This window comes from Mastacembelus armatus, chromosome 23 (genome assembly GCF_900324485.2).
Source record: "Mastacembelus armatus chromosome 23, fMasArm1.2, whole genome shotgun sequence".
In the NCBI taxonomy this organism is placed as follows: Eukaryota; Metazoa; Chordata; class Actinopteri; order Synbranchiformes; family Mastacembelidae; genus Mastacembelus; species Mastacembelus armatus.
In genome coordinates this window covers 8408760-8427323 of record NC_046655.1, presented here as the reverse complement: position 1 = coordinate 8427323, position 18564 = coordinate 8408760, and the positions used below count along the sequence as shown (strand labels likewise).

At 38.9% G+C, this 18564-nt stretch overlaps 1 protein-coding gene across 1 annotated transcript in view; it reads right to left on the bottom strand.

Moving 5' to 3' along the window:
* The window catches only part of grm8a (glutamate receptor, metabotropic 8a), a 182232-nt gene that overhangs the window by 19268 nt on the left and 144400 nt on the right, over nucleotides 1–18564 (bottom strand). Inside the window, exons 6-8 of the mRNA XM_026327380.1 lie at nucleotides 17282–17485; nucleotides 2976–3115; nucleotides 675–821 (exon numbers count right to left, since the gene is read on the bottom strand). Of these exons, the coding sequence (XP_026183165.1) occupies nucleotides 675–821; nucleotides 2976–3115; nucleotides 17282–17485 (491 nt within the window). The remainder of the gene's footprint in view (nucleotides 1–674; nucleotides 822–2975; nucleotides 3116–17281; nucleotides 17486–18564) is intronic.

Genomic DNA, 18564 nt, shown 5'->3' with positions numbered 1-18564 from the left:
ACCAATTGGGACATATTGTGCCTTTAATTGTGAAGCAGATGCAAGAAGTTCAACCAGCTCTGTTAGACAATTAGTCAGAATCTGGCCAGGCTGATAGCTTCTTGGTGCTTCCCCACCTTTCAAAGCAGTTCCAAACCCATAAATAATGAAGATATTTTCAGAGAACTCCCTTTTCTTGATGTGATTTTACAGATAAATTAATTGAAATGATGCAAAAAGTTTATAAATATTTCCTCCCATGACTCCACAAAACCACTTTGCCAGTATACAACACCCAGGTGTATCTCACAGGTTTTATACTTCAGAACGCTTTTAACAGTATACACTTTGTAAATACAGGTGTATTTTGCTGCCAGCACACTGTAAACCATTAAATGTAAGTATTCAGCCAGAATACAGTTTGATTTTTTGGATGAAATAACCCAAATTAAATAAAAGTTGGTTCCTGAAAAATGGTTAATGGTCCTTCAAACACTGAGATAACATCTGCAATTTGATCGTAATTTTATGGAAAGTTTTATAGTAGCAGTATAGTAATATAAGCAATGCTATGAATTTAAATTTTTTTATTGCATATCAGTCACAGTGTGTGGGCAGTTTATTTCTTTTTCTTTTTTTTTTTTTTTGGATGAAATACAAAACTCTTGAGAGATGATAGTTCTCCTGAGATTCACCTGATAGTGGTATCCCTCACAGCGCTCACAGTGCCAGCAACACGGCACACCTTTCACCACTTTCTTCCTTTCGCCCGTACGGCACGGCATGCTGCACACAGAGGCCGGGAGAGAAGGGTCACCCGTCCTCCAACGCATGGCCTCCACCTAGGAGGTTAGGAGAGGAAGAAGAGAAGAGGAGCGACTGTCAGACCTGTCCATATGGGAAATGCAGATTTTATTGCAACTGAAGAAACCTGAAATTATTTGTGTGTTCACATAGCAAAACAAAACCTTTAACCTTCAAGTTTGCTATTATGCAGCACAAATATTGGCAGCCACCTGCTGAAGCAGACATTACTGTGTGTTAGCAGTCCTTTACCACTCAGCTGTCTTTGTACCTGTAGAAAGCTTGACTTCAGGGCAACTCAGAGAGCAATTAGCACAAGCAGATCCTCTGATCGGTTTCCTGAGCGCTGCTGGGCACAAAACTATAACCAGCGAGTCTGGAAGCCAGCAATCAGACCATAATCAGATCTGGCACAAAGAGGCCATCTGTATTTCCTTCTGCGTGTGTGTATGTCTGTGCGTATGTTCTTCCATGTGCATTTTGTTGGTTTCTGCTTGTTTCAGGCTGGCATTATAACAAAATCCCTAAGCTTTCCGTATGTCTGGTATGTGTGTGTTGTGTGTGCGCATTTCAAATTGCTGTTATGTGTGTGTGTTTCCAATAAACTGTCATTATACTGAGTCCCTGAGGTTCATCTGTTGCCGAGGGTAGAATGAAGCATTACTGTTTTTAAAAAGGCACACGATGTACCAGTCCAACAAAAACTACAGTACTTGGGAGGAAAAACTCATCAGGGACCGAGAAAATGACTTGATTTGATCATTGACGCACTTACAGAAACACACCCACACACAATATTGGGCTGCTGTGCTTTTGAAAAAGTTTTTGTTGGGTGCTGTTTTCCTTCCACTTATTTGAATATGTCGGCTCATCATTTATTCATAGCCATGCGATACACACACCTTGTCTGGTAACTATTACTATAAATTATGCACTACACCATCCAATATACGCCCAGTTATGAACTTCTCTTCCATTAGTTACTGAAGAGACACTACAAAAACTGTAATTGCATTCTGTTTTATTTACAAACATCAACTTAACTGTGTCTGCGTATCCAAGTATTGTATGTCCGCCCACACATTTACTGTGGCTTTACTTGGATTTGTGCTGATGAGCATCCAAACAGTTTGTTGATCGTGAAAATGCTCACCTACTCCTATCACTACATCTGCCATTGTTCCTTCAAACCCAACTGGATTGTTAAACTAATCAAACACATCTGCTAATTTGTCAACTGTCAAAGCACCCAGTCGTGTGTGTCTAAACTATGTGTTGCTGCAGAGTCTCTCTCAGTCAGCCAGGTCGTCCATCACCCAGAAAGTGTCTATTAGTCTTCTCATCTATCATCTGGCCTTCCTAATGAAGTCCTGGGTGGATTTATAACACCAAGCACTCCAGCATTGATGTGGGAGTTTGTGTGCATGAATGCGTATAAGTCAGAGAAAAATACAATGGGTTCTGAGCTTGCTTGTGCATTCAATTACGCGTCTGTGTGGAAGTATGTGAGGCTCAGGTGTATTGTGTGTGTATATATATATATATATATATATATATGTATGTATGTATGTATGTATGTATATATGTGTAGGTGTCTGTGACCTTACGTGGGTGTGTGTCAGTGTGAGTATGTCCCTGCACAAGACTTAGCAATCTGAACTGAAAAAATGATTCGCATTTTATTGAAAAAAATGCTCCATTCCAGACAATTTTTGCTCCTCAATGAGAGCAATAACTCAAAAAGCCCAGTAACCACGAATGTTGAATTCAAGGCAGCTGCTCTCACTGATGTTGAACCTTTATTCTGCCAAGGTATTCAATCTATAATGCTTCAGAAGCTTCAATAAACTACACAAAAAGTAATATATTTTGGATTTTTGTAAAGGTATTTTTGTCTTTATTGCAAAAAGGTCAGGGACTAGTATAATAATATGGTTTTGTTCGACATGCAATAAGCTGAAACACATCTGCAACAATATATCCACTGCATTAACTTATGTTTTAGTTTAGAAATATGCTCATCACTGAAACACAGCTATATAATATTTAACCATTTTTGGTGTGTTTTTTAAAACAACTTTTATCGTTGTCTTGACTTCACTGCCTGCAACTGGGTATTATAGCTGCTACTATGGTCCGTGTGTCCACATGTACTCAAGCAATTTGTGTATTTGAGTGCAAATAAAGCTCACTTTGAGGTATAGTTTATTGGTCCAGGAGCCAATGACTTTGTACTCAGCAGTAGATCTGTTGGTGATCTGGTACTGGAAGATGTCATATCTTCCAGGAGCGTCTCCATTCTCATTGAAAATCACTGGTGTACCAGCACTTCCTGGAACAAAGAGTATAGACAAGGGTCAGCTTCGTCATTTAATGTGATACTGCAATTTTTAAGCTCAAGCGGCTTCATGTTTCATTGATCGGTACAAGAATGGCCACAAATCCTGCAAAGCATAAGACAAAAACTCATTAAGCCTTTGCAAAAACAGTCCATTTACACAAACAGCAAAAAACAATGAGATATAAATAAATTTAAGGAAGTAACATTTTCACAGGCAGTGTGTCCCTTTAGTCTTTATTCTGGGCTATGTTCTATCATACCTGCGTGTGTGTGTGTGTGAGCAGAAGTGTAGTGTCACTGAATATGTGCACGGATGGATAAGTTTATGTGTCCTCTAAGGCTGGGTTTTCTCAGCGGCAATAGGGCTGAACACAAACCTTTCATCCTTTTCCCTCTCGGTCGTACTTGCCATCTTTCTTTTATGCAGCAATACAATCAAATTGCTAAGAGACATCTATTTGTAGGGTAAAGGAAATGAAATTACAATGTATGTGTGGGGAAGGCGGTGCATTATGGGATATCACATATGTAGTAGAAAAAAAACAAATTCAGAGAAACAATGTGTAATAAAAACAAAAAAATCAAACACCAAAATATCTAACAACGTCCAAGCAGCCACATAGCAACAACACATTAGCAACCATCCTTGCATGACCTTTACATGTTACACCCACAACCTGTTTCATGCCTTTACATTTCTCTTGCTCTCACCTTCCCCTCCCAATATTTCCATTGCTCTAACTCCCTCCCTAATTTTCTCCCTTCGTCTTCTTCCATCTTCCAGATCTCAATTTTCTCTGTTTCTTCTACATGCTGTGTCAAATGAATGTACCTTAGACACAAATGGGTTTTTCTCTTTTTACCTTTTCCCACTGAGAAGGAATTAGTCAGAGGAAATATTCATGCCCATCAGACTGAAAACTACAACCATCAAAGCTGCCTTCCTTCCTCTATCTCATTACCATTTTCTCTGGTGTTTTTGTTTGCTAAGCTGTCCATCTATTTTGTCCCTTTGGACTGCTTTTGCATCAGTATCTTATTTCAGCTCTTATCTTTCCTCCTCCCTCCCTTTTCTCCTTAACGTCTTCCACGCCACCTTCAATGTCTCTCTTTTCTGTCTGTTTTTTCTTTGTTTACTTACTTAATTCCTTGTTTTACAATGTACTTATATCTGCTACCTTGGTCTCCCGCCCACTCTTGCTCAATATCCCTATATTCCTTTCCTCATAGCACTTTTCAAACAGACCAAGCGCAAGGGCATGTCTGGATTGACTGGTTTATCTGAGCTACTTGATTGACCAGTCTGTACCTGACACCAAAAAAATAAGCAAAAACCCAAAAGGTCTATTTCTCACCCGGTGATTAGCATGCCATATTTTCCTCACCACTCTCCCACTGGATGACTTTCATCTCATTTTCCTTTTGCACCAATCATGCCTCTTTAGAGCTAGTTAGGGAAGCAGTGACTAAAACCGTTGTTTGGAGTAGAGACATGCTGGCAGGTACTTTAAATTATGCAGAGCAAAAGCAGACTGCTTGCACTGAAAGCAGTGGTTACCTTGAGCAGAAACTGATTATTCAATCTCATAGTGTTTGTACCATTTGCTGACAATTTCTGAGTAAGGTGGATAAAGACAGTACACTTTTAAAAGCAGCAGCAATTACTGCAAACACACATACAATAGGCATGACAGGCACTGGCATTATCTAGCCAACATGTTGGAAAAACAGGTAGCTGACAACCCCTCATCAATTCTGATTAATGTTTTGGCTTAAGAGATGCACGGACAAGTTTAATGGTCTAATGAATTTCAATCTGGGTTTTCTCTCATTTATTCAACATAATTCAAGAAATGTTTGCGAGCATATGTGGACCAGTAGCATATGGTATTTTTAAAGGTTTTAAAAACTATCATGAAATAAAAATGCAAACCTTATTGTTTTATTTTAATAACATTTAATCTCATCTACACTGTTTGTTTGTAGGTTTGAGCAACAGAGAATCATTAGTGAAAGCCAGAAAATAGAAAAAAAGCTTAAATGTGTGATTTATAACGTACAGTATCAAATGTTCCGCCTTAACCTGAAATACAGTACTGGATTCTTGTTGCAAATGAATTTTTGTTCTTGGAAGAAAAAGCCCAGTAGTGTCATACGTACTTCTCCATGTCAAATGCTTCACAATAAATATTTTAAAAAGTGCATTTTAATCTACTGCACCTTTTTATATTGCCGTCTTTAATATCTTGAACAGAAACATCTTTTTTGTAACTTCTGATAACAGCATCAAAATTGCCTGATGCCTCCAAATTCCTTTTGTTAAGGGAAAAGTAAGGTTCTTGTTATGCTAATTTAATCCTTACCTCATCTGCATTCACTTTGCATAACCTAAAACAAGCTGACAGGGGGGCACATACAATTTAACACAACGCATTGTTCCACCTGCTCTGATTTAGCAAAATAATAAAATCTCTCTCACTCACTCTTAGGTTTTGAGTTTGAGTTTCTTATTTGGTGGGGGGTGCTCAGATTGGGCTGCATGAGCATGGAGAGAATGGCTAATAATTCCTGAACCCGCAGGGAGTTATATATGTGTGTGTGTGTGTGCCCCTGTGCGCAAAAAAAAAAAAAAAAACATTTTCCTAGATTTATTTTAATTCCTAGGGTTTTCTCACAGCAGTGCTGAGGCGTCATAGAGACACAGACTCTGCTGAAGTGCCCTGAAGCAAGATAATTTCCCTGCCTGCTAGAGGCACTGCTCTGGAGCTTCCCCACAGAGTCAGAGGTTTTCCTTTGGGAATCACCAGCAGAATATCATACAACTTTCACAAGTTTCTTTAAGATTTGCAAGGGTAGATCACAGGTCATAACCTTTTGCTTTAATAATGTAACAGGATATCTAATAATGAATGAAAATTTTAATGCAATGAAGCCATTATGAATTAAATGTAGTAGAAATGGACCTGCAGACACAGGCAAATTTACAGAGGAAGAGTAAGGTTGAAATCTGAGTGAAACAGTAGTAGCAGAAAAGTAGACAGAGAATTGTCCCTGTCAGTCACCTCTATCTTAAAGATACAAACCCAAGAGAGAACTAAATAACAGAAAAAAAAAAGTAGACTAATGAATTTACAGGACAACAGCAAGCAAGACAGCAGAAAAGCTTTAACCCTTATCCAGCCCAACAGCCACAGGGAGGGAAAAAAGGAGAAAAATAGGAAAATAATGAAGGGAGAAACGGAGTGACAAACAAAGACAGGAGTAAAATAGAAGCCTAAGCAGGTCTACGGGAACACATCAAACCTTATTTATTTGAGGGAGACATGCCAAGACACATGGAATGAAGTCATAAGCAAAATAAGGGATGGAAAATGAGGGTGAGCAAAGGATAATGTTCGAAAGTCGAAAGCTGAAAAGACTCCAAACCTTCTCAGTCTGACAGAAAAAGGACAAAAAAGGCAAAATGGATAAAAGAGACAGAGAAAGAGCAATTAGAACTAGAGTTGTGGACAGAGAGTAGTGTATTGCTACTGAAACTAGAGATACAGTGAGAGCAAAGAGGGGCAAAATAAGGAACGAATAAATGAAGAAAAAAAAAAGAGAGGAAGAAGCAGAACAGTTGTTAAAAAAAGCCCTCAGCCTTGCCTGGTGCACTTTAGAAAGACTATGGACTAACAGCAAGTCTTCAGAACAGAAACTAAATGTTCATGACATGGAGCTGCTAAAACTACACTGCAGCATGCATGAATAAAATATGGGTCTGTATGTGTGTGTTCTGAGGTTTAGCCAATAGGCTCCCATCTGTGTGCTATGCATTGAGATCACTAACAGGGCGTATGACAGAAACACAAACGGACGATCCAAGAAACACAAAGGGAATAAGAAATGACAGAAGAAAAGTAATAATGAAGCCTGAACTAATTTCACAAAAATCCTCTAATTTTCACAGGAGAAGGTAACTGAAATTGGGAAGTTGGTTTATTCTAATCCTTGTTACTTATTTCTGTAGTTTTCTCATCCTTTCCAACTTTTCGATCACATAAATAGTCTCTGCGTTCAGTCTCCTCCAAGCCAGTTTTGACTGCTTGCTGTAAAACCATCCTCACGGCCAGCCCTCCCTCCTTCCACCGCAGCTGCTCCTTCCTCTCCTGTTCAAAGCATATTTTGCCTCTCCACCCCCTCCTCTCACTTTTTACCTCCTAGCCTTGCTTCATCCCACCACTTTCTATCTCAAAAACCACTTATTTTCCTCCATCCTCTGAGCATTTCTAAAGTACTCTAACTATCCTTCCTGCCCCTGTCTGTCAATCCCTGCCTGTATAACCATCCCTTCTGCTCTCAGCCTCTCAGTTATCACTGTGGCCTGTCTGAGTGGAGAAATAACAGGGAAGGGGATAGTTTGTCTGAGAGAAAAAGAGCCAATAACAGGCAAAAGAAATAATACATGTTTGAAGAGGATCCATATCTAAATGGCCCTCAGTGTTAATAAGAATAACACTTTGCCTAAATAGTGGACATGAGATAAAGATGGAACGTGGGAAGAAACGGAATGAAGGAAGGATTGTTGGGAAAAGGGAAGAGGGGGGGTTATTTCCTAAAAAGTTTCTGCGTACAGTCAAATCAACTTATGTGGACACACACAAACACAGTGCACAAGAGAACTTTGTATGGCAATCTACAGTAATTACAGAAAGCTAATTCAAGAGGCCTCCATTTGTCTCATGATCTGCATTCAGTGCAGGCTGTGAGAAAATGGGAAAGAGAGCAGCAAAAACAGCTATAAAAAAAAGGAAAACGGCCACTATTAAGTTGATCAAAAGAGACAAAACAGCCTGACTGCGGGATAGAAATACAATTTAGAGACAATGAAAGTGAGGGAGAGGAGAAATAAACAAATCCAGAAACTAGGAGTTGGATTACCAAACACAGCAGTAGAAAAGGAGTAAAAAAGGGTGAAAGAGAAAGCCTGAGTAGTACTGACAATTATATTACACTGTGCACACAGGTCCTATATAATATCATACATACATTGATAAAAGGGTGTTTTTTTAGTTTATATGTGTGTCTACATGCATAAGAATTGTAGAAACAATTTCCCAGCTTTTCAGGCTTCTGGTTATTTATTGGCCTTTCCAAGGCAATGGTGCAATATACAAATCTTCCATGCATGTATACACACAGCAACAGCAGCAGCAATATAAGTCAATATACTCCTACTGTTATATTTGATCTATCACTAAGTCCTTCTTTACCCTTTCTTTTGCCCCTAAATTTACCCCAAACATACAGCATGCCACTAATATTGTAACAAGGCATAATCACAGTGTCAGAATTACCAGATTCAGAAGACACAGTATGTGTGCGTTCACCTACACAAGATTAGGTGTGCTTGTATTTTTCCATCTCTACAGTTGACAGACTGACTCACATTGTATCTGGATACGTCTAAATATCTGTCAACACCACATTTCTGACAACACATATATATTTGGTGTTCGAAAAAATAAAAGAAGATGAACTAGTGATAGATTCAGTGATATGTTAGAATAAATAAAAACAAATTATTACTCATGTTTGTCATGTCTTCAGACTCAGCCAAACTCCAGCCATGGGTTTGTTTCTACATCTGTGAAGATGCATGTCTTCCTGTCTACTGTATTCATCTTAGCTTTGTGTCTGCCTTTTATATCTATGTATTCTTAATCTGTTAATCTAAAGTTGTATTAAACTATCCTTTGTTTTGATGACAGCTTTGCACACTGAGACAGCCCCATCAGGTAAGTCACCAGGAAAGTCACCAGGAATGGTCTTCCGACAATCTTCAAGGATGCTTTTCCTTCACTCTCTGGTCCAGCTCATCCCAAACCATGTCAGTTAGATTTAGATTGGATGATTGTGGAGGCCAGGTCATCTGCTGCAGCACTCCCCCACTCCATTTGTCCATACCCCTGGACAAATTGCTCTTACATAACCTAGAGTTGTACTTGGGAACCACATATTCAGGAACAGTCCCCTCACCAAAAAGCTCACATTTGGACTCATCAGACCAAAGGATAGCTTCCACTGATCTAATATCCATTCCTTGTGTTTCTTGACTGAAGCGATTTCTGCTTGTTGTTCTTCCGAATTAATGGTTTTGTCGCCGCAGTTCGACCATGAAGGCCTGACTCACACAGTCTCCTCTGAACAGTGGATGTTGAAATATGTCTTCTATTCTGCACTCCAAGAAGCATTTACATGGTCTGTAATCTGAAGTGCTGTAAATCAGCGGCTTCTGGGGCTGGTAATTCTAATAAATTTATCCTCTGCAGCTGAGGTAGCACTTGGTCTTCCTTTCCTGGGATGTAGACCATGAGAGCCAATTTAAAATTTAAAATATATTCTGGGTTTTTAACACTTTTTTGTTTACTACATAATTCCATAGATGTTCCTTCACAGTTTGGATGTTTTGGATAAAAATACCAAAAAAGAAAAGCCACTAAAGGAAAAAGTGCATGCAGATTTAAACTGCTTCCCATTGGGTGTTCACTGTACGGGAGCACTACCAGGGTTATGCAAAATGATGCCCCCCCCCTCGTACAAGGTTGGACATTATGTCAGTAATCTCCTACTTACTACCTGCTGCTTGCAAGTGATCAGGTAGTGACAAACACACTGAGACCTGCATGAAATAATGTGTAATTGAAATCCCCACAGTGCAATTTAAGATTGAGACTTGATATTATTATCTAGTAGTTGGGGTTTTGTAATATTAGGAAATTGTTTGAATAAATCGTTTTATATTTACTCACTATCTTGGCCAGAGTTAGATAATAAGGATGATACCACCCCCATGCTTTTGCAGGTAAAGTTTGGATGTAATGCTCAGCTTAGCATAAAGACTGCACACCAGGTAGCTCTTCAGGTTCAAACACCAATTTAGCAGAAAAACCCAAAGCAAATCAAAAAATGCTTTTCAATGACTTGTCCTCCCCAAGAATTACCATATTTGAGTTCCTACACTTGTACCCAAGCATTTATTTCTCAACTTCCCTGTCTTCACTAATATTTTTTCTTATATAGAAGATAGATAAGCACAGCTATTTCTTCATTTCTAATGTCACATGATATATAATAATAATAAATTCCACCCTCTCATTGTTTTCTTGCAATGTCTTGCTTCCGAAGGTCATCACGCCCTGGTAAAGTTTGATATATCCCAGGCACATCTCCTCACTTTCTTTTGAAGGTCATTTTACTCAGCTAGTCCTCAAGTGATACATGCCTCCATTTTTTACCCTTACCGTAAACTTAATTTCTCTCCATTTCTCTTCATTTCATACCAAATAGTAGACACTCTAATGGACATTTTCTCTGTTTCTTTTTCTGATATTGTCCAAAGTTTATCGTTTCTTCTCATCTTTCTACACCCCCACACAATTGTATTCAACAATTGTTTTGTTTCTCCCACCAACTAACATAATGATGCCCAAAGAAAAACTTTTCGTAGCCAGCTGTCCATCTTTTTTCTTCATTTATGTCCACTGATTCCCTCTCCTGTCTTGATTCAATATGTTCAACCCTCCATCTCCCTCCAAGATCATTATGTCCAAGTAGAGTCTGTACTCCCAAAACCCCTATGTGTCTCCTCTGACCACTCTTCTCCTCTCCAGGATCATTAATGTCTGGTCAAGTTCATCATCTTCAAGAGAGTTACTCCTCCACCATTGTCTCTCTTTCTCTCTGAGGTCATTAAGAACGAGTGAGCTCTACCATCCCCCAGCTGGTCGGTCCTGCCTCCTCCTCTTCTCATCGCCACAATGCGCCCTACTTGTCTTCCTCCCTAAGGTTGTTCACTTAGGTATAGGTATAGAGTTCATCATCTCAAAGTCGAGCTGCACTAATTAGTGCAAGCTAGTTCCCATGGCGATGTCCATCTTGTCTGCTGGCAGGAGATAATATAATCTGGCAGCGATCACAGTGAGAGTTTCCGAGCATAACAAGCACACATGCTTGTATGAAAGACAAAAAGTGGCTCCTGTAACCACTGTTTTTGTTGTTATTTTGCTCACTAACAATCTCCAAAACTATTAGCCATAAACTCTTCAGTCCAAAGGAGTGCATACATGATTACAGTAAGCCAGGTTTAGACACGCAGGTAAGCAAAGACTACATGAAGTGGTGGTTCCATTTGTAATTATATAAACACGCCAACAAGGACCTTGTTAATTTGTTTTCAACTATATTAATATTTATAATTATTTTAGTGTGAAGAATAACTAAAAACTTGGGTTTAATTAACAAAAAGACCAACCGAGTTCTTTTTTAGGCAGATATCACTTCCAAAAAAAGCTGAATTCTTTCAATCTAAATGTCAGATTTTACTCAAATTCAACACAGAGACAAAAAATGGAAATGTGCAGACTGTAGTCTTCTGTTGATGAGTCAGTGCCTTTGGGGAGTAGGACTGATAGGACAGAGAGAACACAAGAGCAAATGAGAGTCTGACTGAAAGCTGAGGGGGATAAAGGAGAAGGAGAGAGATGGTGAAAGTGAGACAATAAAGCGAATGGAGGGAGCGAGGGAAGAAGACAAATGAAGGACAGAGACATGACGGGGAGAAAAACAGAGAAGGATTATAGGGCAACAAGAAAGTAAAACACTGCTGGAGCAAGAAACATTAGCAAGGTCTTCCTTTGAGAAGCCACACTGGGATGTATTTACGACCAACAGGGCTGAGAGAATGTGAACAGTCCAAGTTAATCTGTTGGGACACCTGTAATGTGTGTGTTGGTTTGGCAAGAACACATGGACATCTGCTACACTGCATAGATCTGAGTTATATTGTAGAGAAGACAGAGAAAGACACAGACAAACTGGTAGTAATTGACAACAAAAACATGCAATAATCTAACCGTTTTGGCCAGTGTACATGTCCACATTATTTTAGTTTCACTTTTTTCAAATTACTTTGTACTTTACTATTTTAAAAGGACTGGTTTTCATTTGGAAAACTATTTCAGATTATTTTCAGTTCAGTTCAGTTTAGAGGAGACGAATGTTTCAAATTCCAAGTCACTAATATCCTTGGAAGGCCGGTGTTAATCAAGAAGACATCCTTGATTCAACAGACAGAAGCACACCATTCTTTCCTCCATCTTTTCATCTATTTTGATTGCTGATTGCTCTGACCACGGCAGCATGACATTGCACACAGTCTCTCTTTCTCCTTGTCTTTTACGTAACACTCCTAGATAGATTGGACAGACTTTTGTATAGGCAAGGCAAATTTCATTTGTATAGCACAATTCATACACAGAGTAATTCAAAGTGCTTTACAGAAATAAAAGACAAGTTAAAAGTACATAGGCAAAATTAAAATAGCAATTAGAAAATTAACTTGAAATATAGATGTACTATGGTGCTGAGCCATGAAGAGACTTATACACAAGCAGTGCTGTTTTAAAGTCTATTCTCTAAGCGACAGAAGGCCAATGCAGGGATCTGAGAACAGGAGTAATGTGATTGTACTTCCTGGTTCTAGTCAGGACCCAAGCAGCAGTGTTCTGAATGTACTGTAGCTGCCTTACAGCTCGTTTTGAGAGCCCCAATGAGCAGGCCTGCAGGAGATAAATGCATGGATGAGTCTCCCCAAGTCTGGTTTAGACATGATCCCTTTAATTTTGGCAACATTTTTGAGATGGTAATATGCTGATGATGTAATTGATTTAATGTGGCTGTTAAAAGTCCATGAGTTCATGATTAGCCCTAGATTTCTAACCAGATTTTTAGATTTTAGAGAAAGACTCGAGGTGACTGCTGACATTTTGTTTCTGTGGCTCAAAGATGATTATTTCAGTCTTGTCACTCTTTATTTGGAGAAAGTTGTTTGCATCCACACAGTGATCTGATCAATGCAGTGACACAGTAAATTGACTGGTCCATATTCACCTGCTATGAGCGATAGGTAAATTTGAGTGTCATCTGCATAGTTATGGTAGGACATATTGTTGCTGTGTATTAACTGGCCTAAAGGAAACAAAGATTCAACAAAATGTTCCCAAGATGGACCCGTGGGGGACCCCACGTCAAGGTGGTCTGAGACACAGTTACCAATTTCAACAAAGTACTTCCTGTCTTCAAGATAGGACTTAAACCATTTAAGGGCAGTACCAGAGTTTCCTATGCCAGTCCTCTAACCTTTGTAACAGGATCACATGGTCCACTGTGTCAAAAGCAGCAGTTAGATCCAACAGTACTAAGACAAAGACTCCGCCAGCATCGGTCTTCAGACGAATGTCATTTCTCACCTTGTTGAGTGCAGTCTCAGTGCTGTGATGGGGCCTAAAACCTGACTGAAAATCGTCAAAGCAGTTGTTTAACAGGAGAAAGTCAGTTGGTTGTTCATATACAACTCTTTCAAGGACTTTACCTAAAAACGGCAGGTTTGATATGGGCCGATATATCGGTTCAGTAGTGTGGCATTAAGACTGCTCTTCTTCAGGAGAGGCTTGATGACAGCAACTTTCAAGCCCTTTGGAAATGTTCTAGACTGTAATGAGTCATTTACTAAATTAGTAATTTGTGGTAACAAACTGCTTAGTACCGATTTTAGAGGAGGAGATTTCTAAAAAAATGAAAAATATAGACTTGATTTAGACCAAATGTAAAATGCCACAATATTTTCCAAATCAACACGCAGACTTTTCTGATGACACTCATGCAGGATCAGTAAAACAAAGCAATTGTAAGCTTGGAAAAAAGGCTTAAAAGTGAACCTTGAGTGTGTATTAGCCTCTACATCTTCCTGCATGCTTTTTATGTGCATGAATCTGTGTGTTTGCCTGAATAAGCCAATAAACGAAATGACAAATAAAAGCTGGACAGCGTGGTGTGTCACTGCTGCTCCAGGGTTTGTTTTCTCATTGTTCATCTTGCTCTGCTATGCACCAGCATCTGATGGTTTGTGTGTACTTGCCTGACCAATGGTGTAGGAACTGATATGAGTTTTATACCATGAAATCTGCACATTTCAGGAAAGTGGGGACATTTTCACTGGTTGACTTTTTCACATACCTCCAAAGGGATGTCTACTATTTCACCTAACAACAACAAAGAGCCATTACTCAAACCGCAATTTGCATACATTATTTAATGGTAAATAATACCTCTGCTGGCCAGATGTATTTCTTTAACAATTAACACTTTCCTAAACCAGGGGACCACGCTATCAGTCATGAAAGATCATATTTCACTAATCAAAGTTTTTAAACTTGGCATTAACCTTACACCCCAGAGCTATATCAATGAATATCAACCATGTAAGATGAGAATGTCTTGGGGATAATTATCTTGTTTGAAGGGACAGCTGCCTGGAGATCCAACAGAAGGACGCTTCTTCATTAGCTCATTGTCTTTTACACTCTCTCATCTTGCCTTTCTGCACTTTTTTCCCTTTTCTGTTACTACTGCCTATTAGGCTTCACTTTGTAAGTTAAGTCAGCTTGGTACACATCCAACAGGAGGCTGTAACAACTTAATTTATCCCCTCCCTGTCATGTTCTCCTATGCAATTGCTTCCAAGGTAAATTGGCATGGCACTAGAAAGAGCAGAGAGAAAGGGAATCCATATTCCCACAACTTTAACTTATTCTCTCTATCGCCCTTTATGTGCTAAAAACACATGACAAACAGTACAGCCACCCTCCATCTTTCTCCCTTTTATTTTATAGTGTTATCAATGTCATGTTGACCTAAATAGATCAGTTAACAGAGCTATTTTTAATTGGAAAACACAAACATAGCCAGGCATGTACACATAAACAGAAAGTAGCCGGCTCAGAGGCTTTCAATCTTGCAGGGTCCTGTCGACGTAAACAACCCAGATAAGGGTAACTACAACAAACAACCATCCACCCAACACGCCCCATTATTCTTTTCTGTTCCTCAGATATACAAACCTGAGGCTTGTTTCCTCTTTAACATTTAAGGGCAAAGGAACAAAAGAACGTACCCTCTGGGAAGGTTTATTACAAGATCTGAATTTGAACTTGACAAGGATGCTACACAGCTGCCAATAATCTACAAGCTATTTCATGACACTGTCTAAATTTGCAGAGCCACACGGGTGCCTTTTTATTATTTGCTGAAAATCATTATGTCAAAGCTCTGCAGTGGAAAAATGAATGTTATGAAAATATCATACCCTTTGCACTTTTTTTTCCAGAGAAACATTTGTTTGTTGTGAATCTTATAAGTTTAACTTTTGTTTTATCACTATGCAAACAAATCAGCTTAGCAAATAAACTACTTTTTCAAAGCTGACAATGATAGTTCAAGGCAGACAACTATATTGGGAAAAAAGAAAATCAAAGCCACAACATTTTTTTGTATGTTCTCATATCAAGGAGAAACCAACTGTTCTCTATAAGAAAATACTCAGGAGGGACACATCTCAGCAATTTCAAAACTTACTGCTGGGGTGAAGAGAAAATTCATAGAAACAAAAACAAAACCATTGGGTACACATAATATGCTCTTCAAAATGTAAAGTCCCTGCAGTTCCACTAGTATGAACCAGTGTCCATAAGAAAGAGCACATTTATATTCATTTTTCAGTACGACATTGGTAAAAGAAATATGGTGATGTGGTTCTCAAATAACAGCAATGAATCAGTACCCTGTCTCTCTGAACTAAATCACTGCCCCCAACTTCTCATCAATTCCTTAAATATATATCAGAATTCAAAGCCCAATCCTGGGTCCTCAGATGTTTTAGAAGTCTCAAACCTGAGTGCTGGCTGCCTTTTCACTCCTACAGTCTTTCTTTATACTCAGGGAGTACTGTGTGGAGTACTATTATTTATTAATACCTTAGTTATTTTAAAACGTTGATGTCTTTGATGAGTAAATTATACATCTATAGAGATCTAACACTTGTGGGCATGTGATGCAGACAGACACTAGAAAAGGCAAGCAACTACATTTGTATGAAAATATATTTCAGGTCTTTTTTTGTAGTTGATGCTTTTATGCAGAACTTTTTGCAAAGCATCTAAAGGTGTCGTGGTCTTTGAAACATTTGCAATGGCTGGAACCTCCTTGATAACTTCAACATCAAACTAGTATTCCGATATCATTTCAGCTCTATCTAATCTATTTCTTTACGCTTCCAAAATAGTGCCATGAACAGTTGTAGCACATTTTATGTCGGGGAACTTTCAGTAAGTGAGGAGGGCTTGGTGATTTATCAGGGGATGAAGTTTGTGACCTTGTGGTTATGGGGGTGATTTTTCTACCCTTTGGGCTAACAATAACAGAGAAACACACCTGAGCAAAAACCTGCTGTTGCAGTATGAAAGAGCAATCAGTGCCTGTCTGCGAATCAGTTTTTGACGATTGCAGTGATGACAGATTGAGATAGCAAAGGAGGAGACAACAAACACTGGCGTATGTTCTTGCACATATTCCTGCAGACACATTCATGCAATTTCAGTCTTATTCTAACAATAAATCAGAGAAAAATATCTATGATTTCCCCACAATATGACTCCCTCTCTGTATCTCTTGATTTCCTAGTCTGTACCCCATCAGGCATTATGTATTCAGCACAATACCTGACAGAGTAACACAGGAAATTAAAAGGCAGACAGAGAAGCAGGTACATGTGCATCGGACGGGAAAGGGATTAATAAAAGCACATTCAAATGAGGTGTTTGATATTATTTAGGAGGAAATGAGGAAATGGTTTTAAATTTGTTAGTGGTCAAGGATGTCATGGAGAGAGAGCGGGACAATTATATAAGACAAAAACACCATCTACAATAAGGAATATATAAGCAGCACACATATTTAGGGAAAGCAGAAAGCTAAAGACAATTCTGAAGGTGAAATACAACATGACATGTTTAATGATTAGGATTAGACAAATCTGAAGAGGAGCTGGGCTGAAATGAGTTGAAATAGTCAAGGTCAAGTCAATTTTGAAATATATTAAAGCGTTCTATCTGACATTCTTGGTGTCATTCGAATTATCTTCATTATTATGTCAATACAGCTACACTTGAATGCATTTACACTCACTGTAAAATGCACTTAAGGGCTTGGCTCATGAATAGCATCTAGAGAGTGAAACCACTTTGTTGGAATCTATTCGCCAAAAATCAATGTATAACTCACCATTGAAGCTGACAGCACGGATGTGGTTGAGCAGCTCTTTGCCGTCAATGTTGTTGGCCATGCGTGGGCAGAGGCCTGGGTAGCCGTAGCAGAGCTCCCGGTGCATGCGGTGCAGAGCATGGGCCATGGCGTATACTGCATCCATCACAAACTGAACCTTTCCTTCTTGTTCGTAGCTGGAATCACGGCCAACTTTTTCTAAACCTGAGGGAGGGAGAAGACGAAGTCAAGATGTAGCAAATCTTTCCCATGGAACATTTTGAATATGAGTGCCAAACAAAGTATAGGGAAATCCATCTTGGTATGCAAGCACGATGTTCTAGTATTGTGTACCTTAGATGTCATTCAAAGGCAATGCAAATGCAAACAACCAAGCCATGACATAACAATAAGATTAGATAAATATGAAAGAAAGGGCAGGAGACAATAACACGCCCAAAAAAATGAGAGGGAAGTAAGCACTACTTAAGGAGAAGTGAAAAAGAGTGGCAAATGCAAAAAGATAAAAAGAAATACTAGGGTTAAACAAAAAAAGGGTAAAAAAATGCAGAAAAAGAACTTTGTGCAAGACAAGTTAACCATCAGACACGATGGAGGGCACTCAGCCAGACAATGACAAATAACTCCTCTCAGTCCATTCTCACCCTGGTAGCAAAGTTCTTCCTTCTTTACATCTTCTAAACCACTGATAATGGCATTTCTTTGTACGACAGAAAAGTAAGAAAGCACTCAGAGCAGAGAAAATCTATTTTGTCTTCATGTCACATAGCTGTGTGCTGAAGACTTGCTCTGATACTGTTATATTCTGACCATACATTATGCTACTTTATTTGTTGTGTCCCTAGTGTTTTTAACCTTTTCCTTGAGCTACATGACTTAGTTGATTACTGTAGCATATTTAATTGCTGTAGAGTAATGTCTAAGTTCATCAAGTGGTGATGCATGGTATGGTATTGTATGACATATTTGCATTTTGCCAGGATGCTTGTGAGCATGCATAGTTTACATGCATGTATACACACTCCCTGCCTTTGACACACACATTCACAAATGCACAAATAACCTCCCAACAGCAACATACAGACAGGGTTTTATGAAACGACTCATTAGCATAATGAGCTAAAGAAAAAACAACAGAGAAACTAAAACCTTGATGCATTAAGATGGAAATTGGTAATTGATTATGACGTTCATTTTCTTTGCTTTTCATCAAAACACTGAAGAAGTCCTGTCTTAAATTCATTACCGTTTTCTCTTCAGTAATTCTTCAACTATCGCTACCC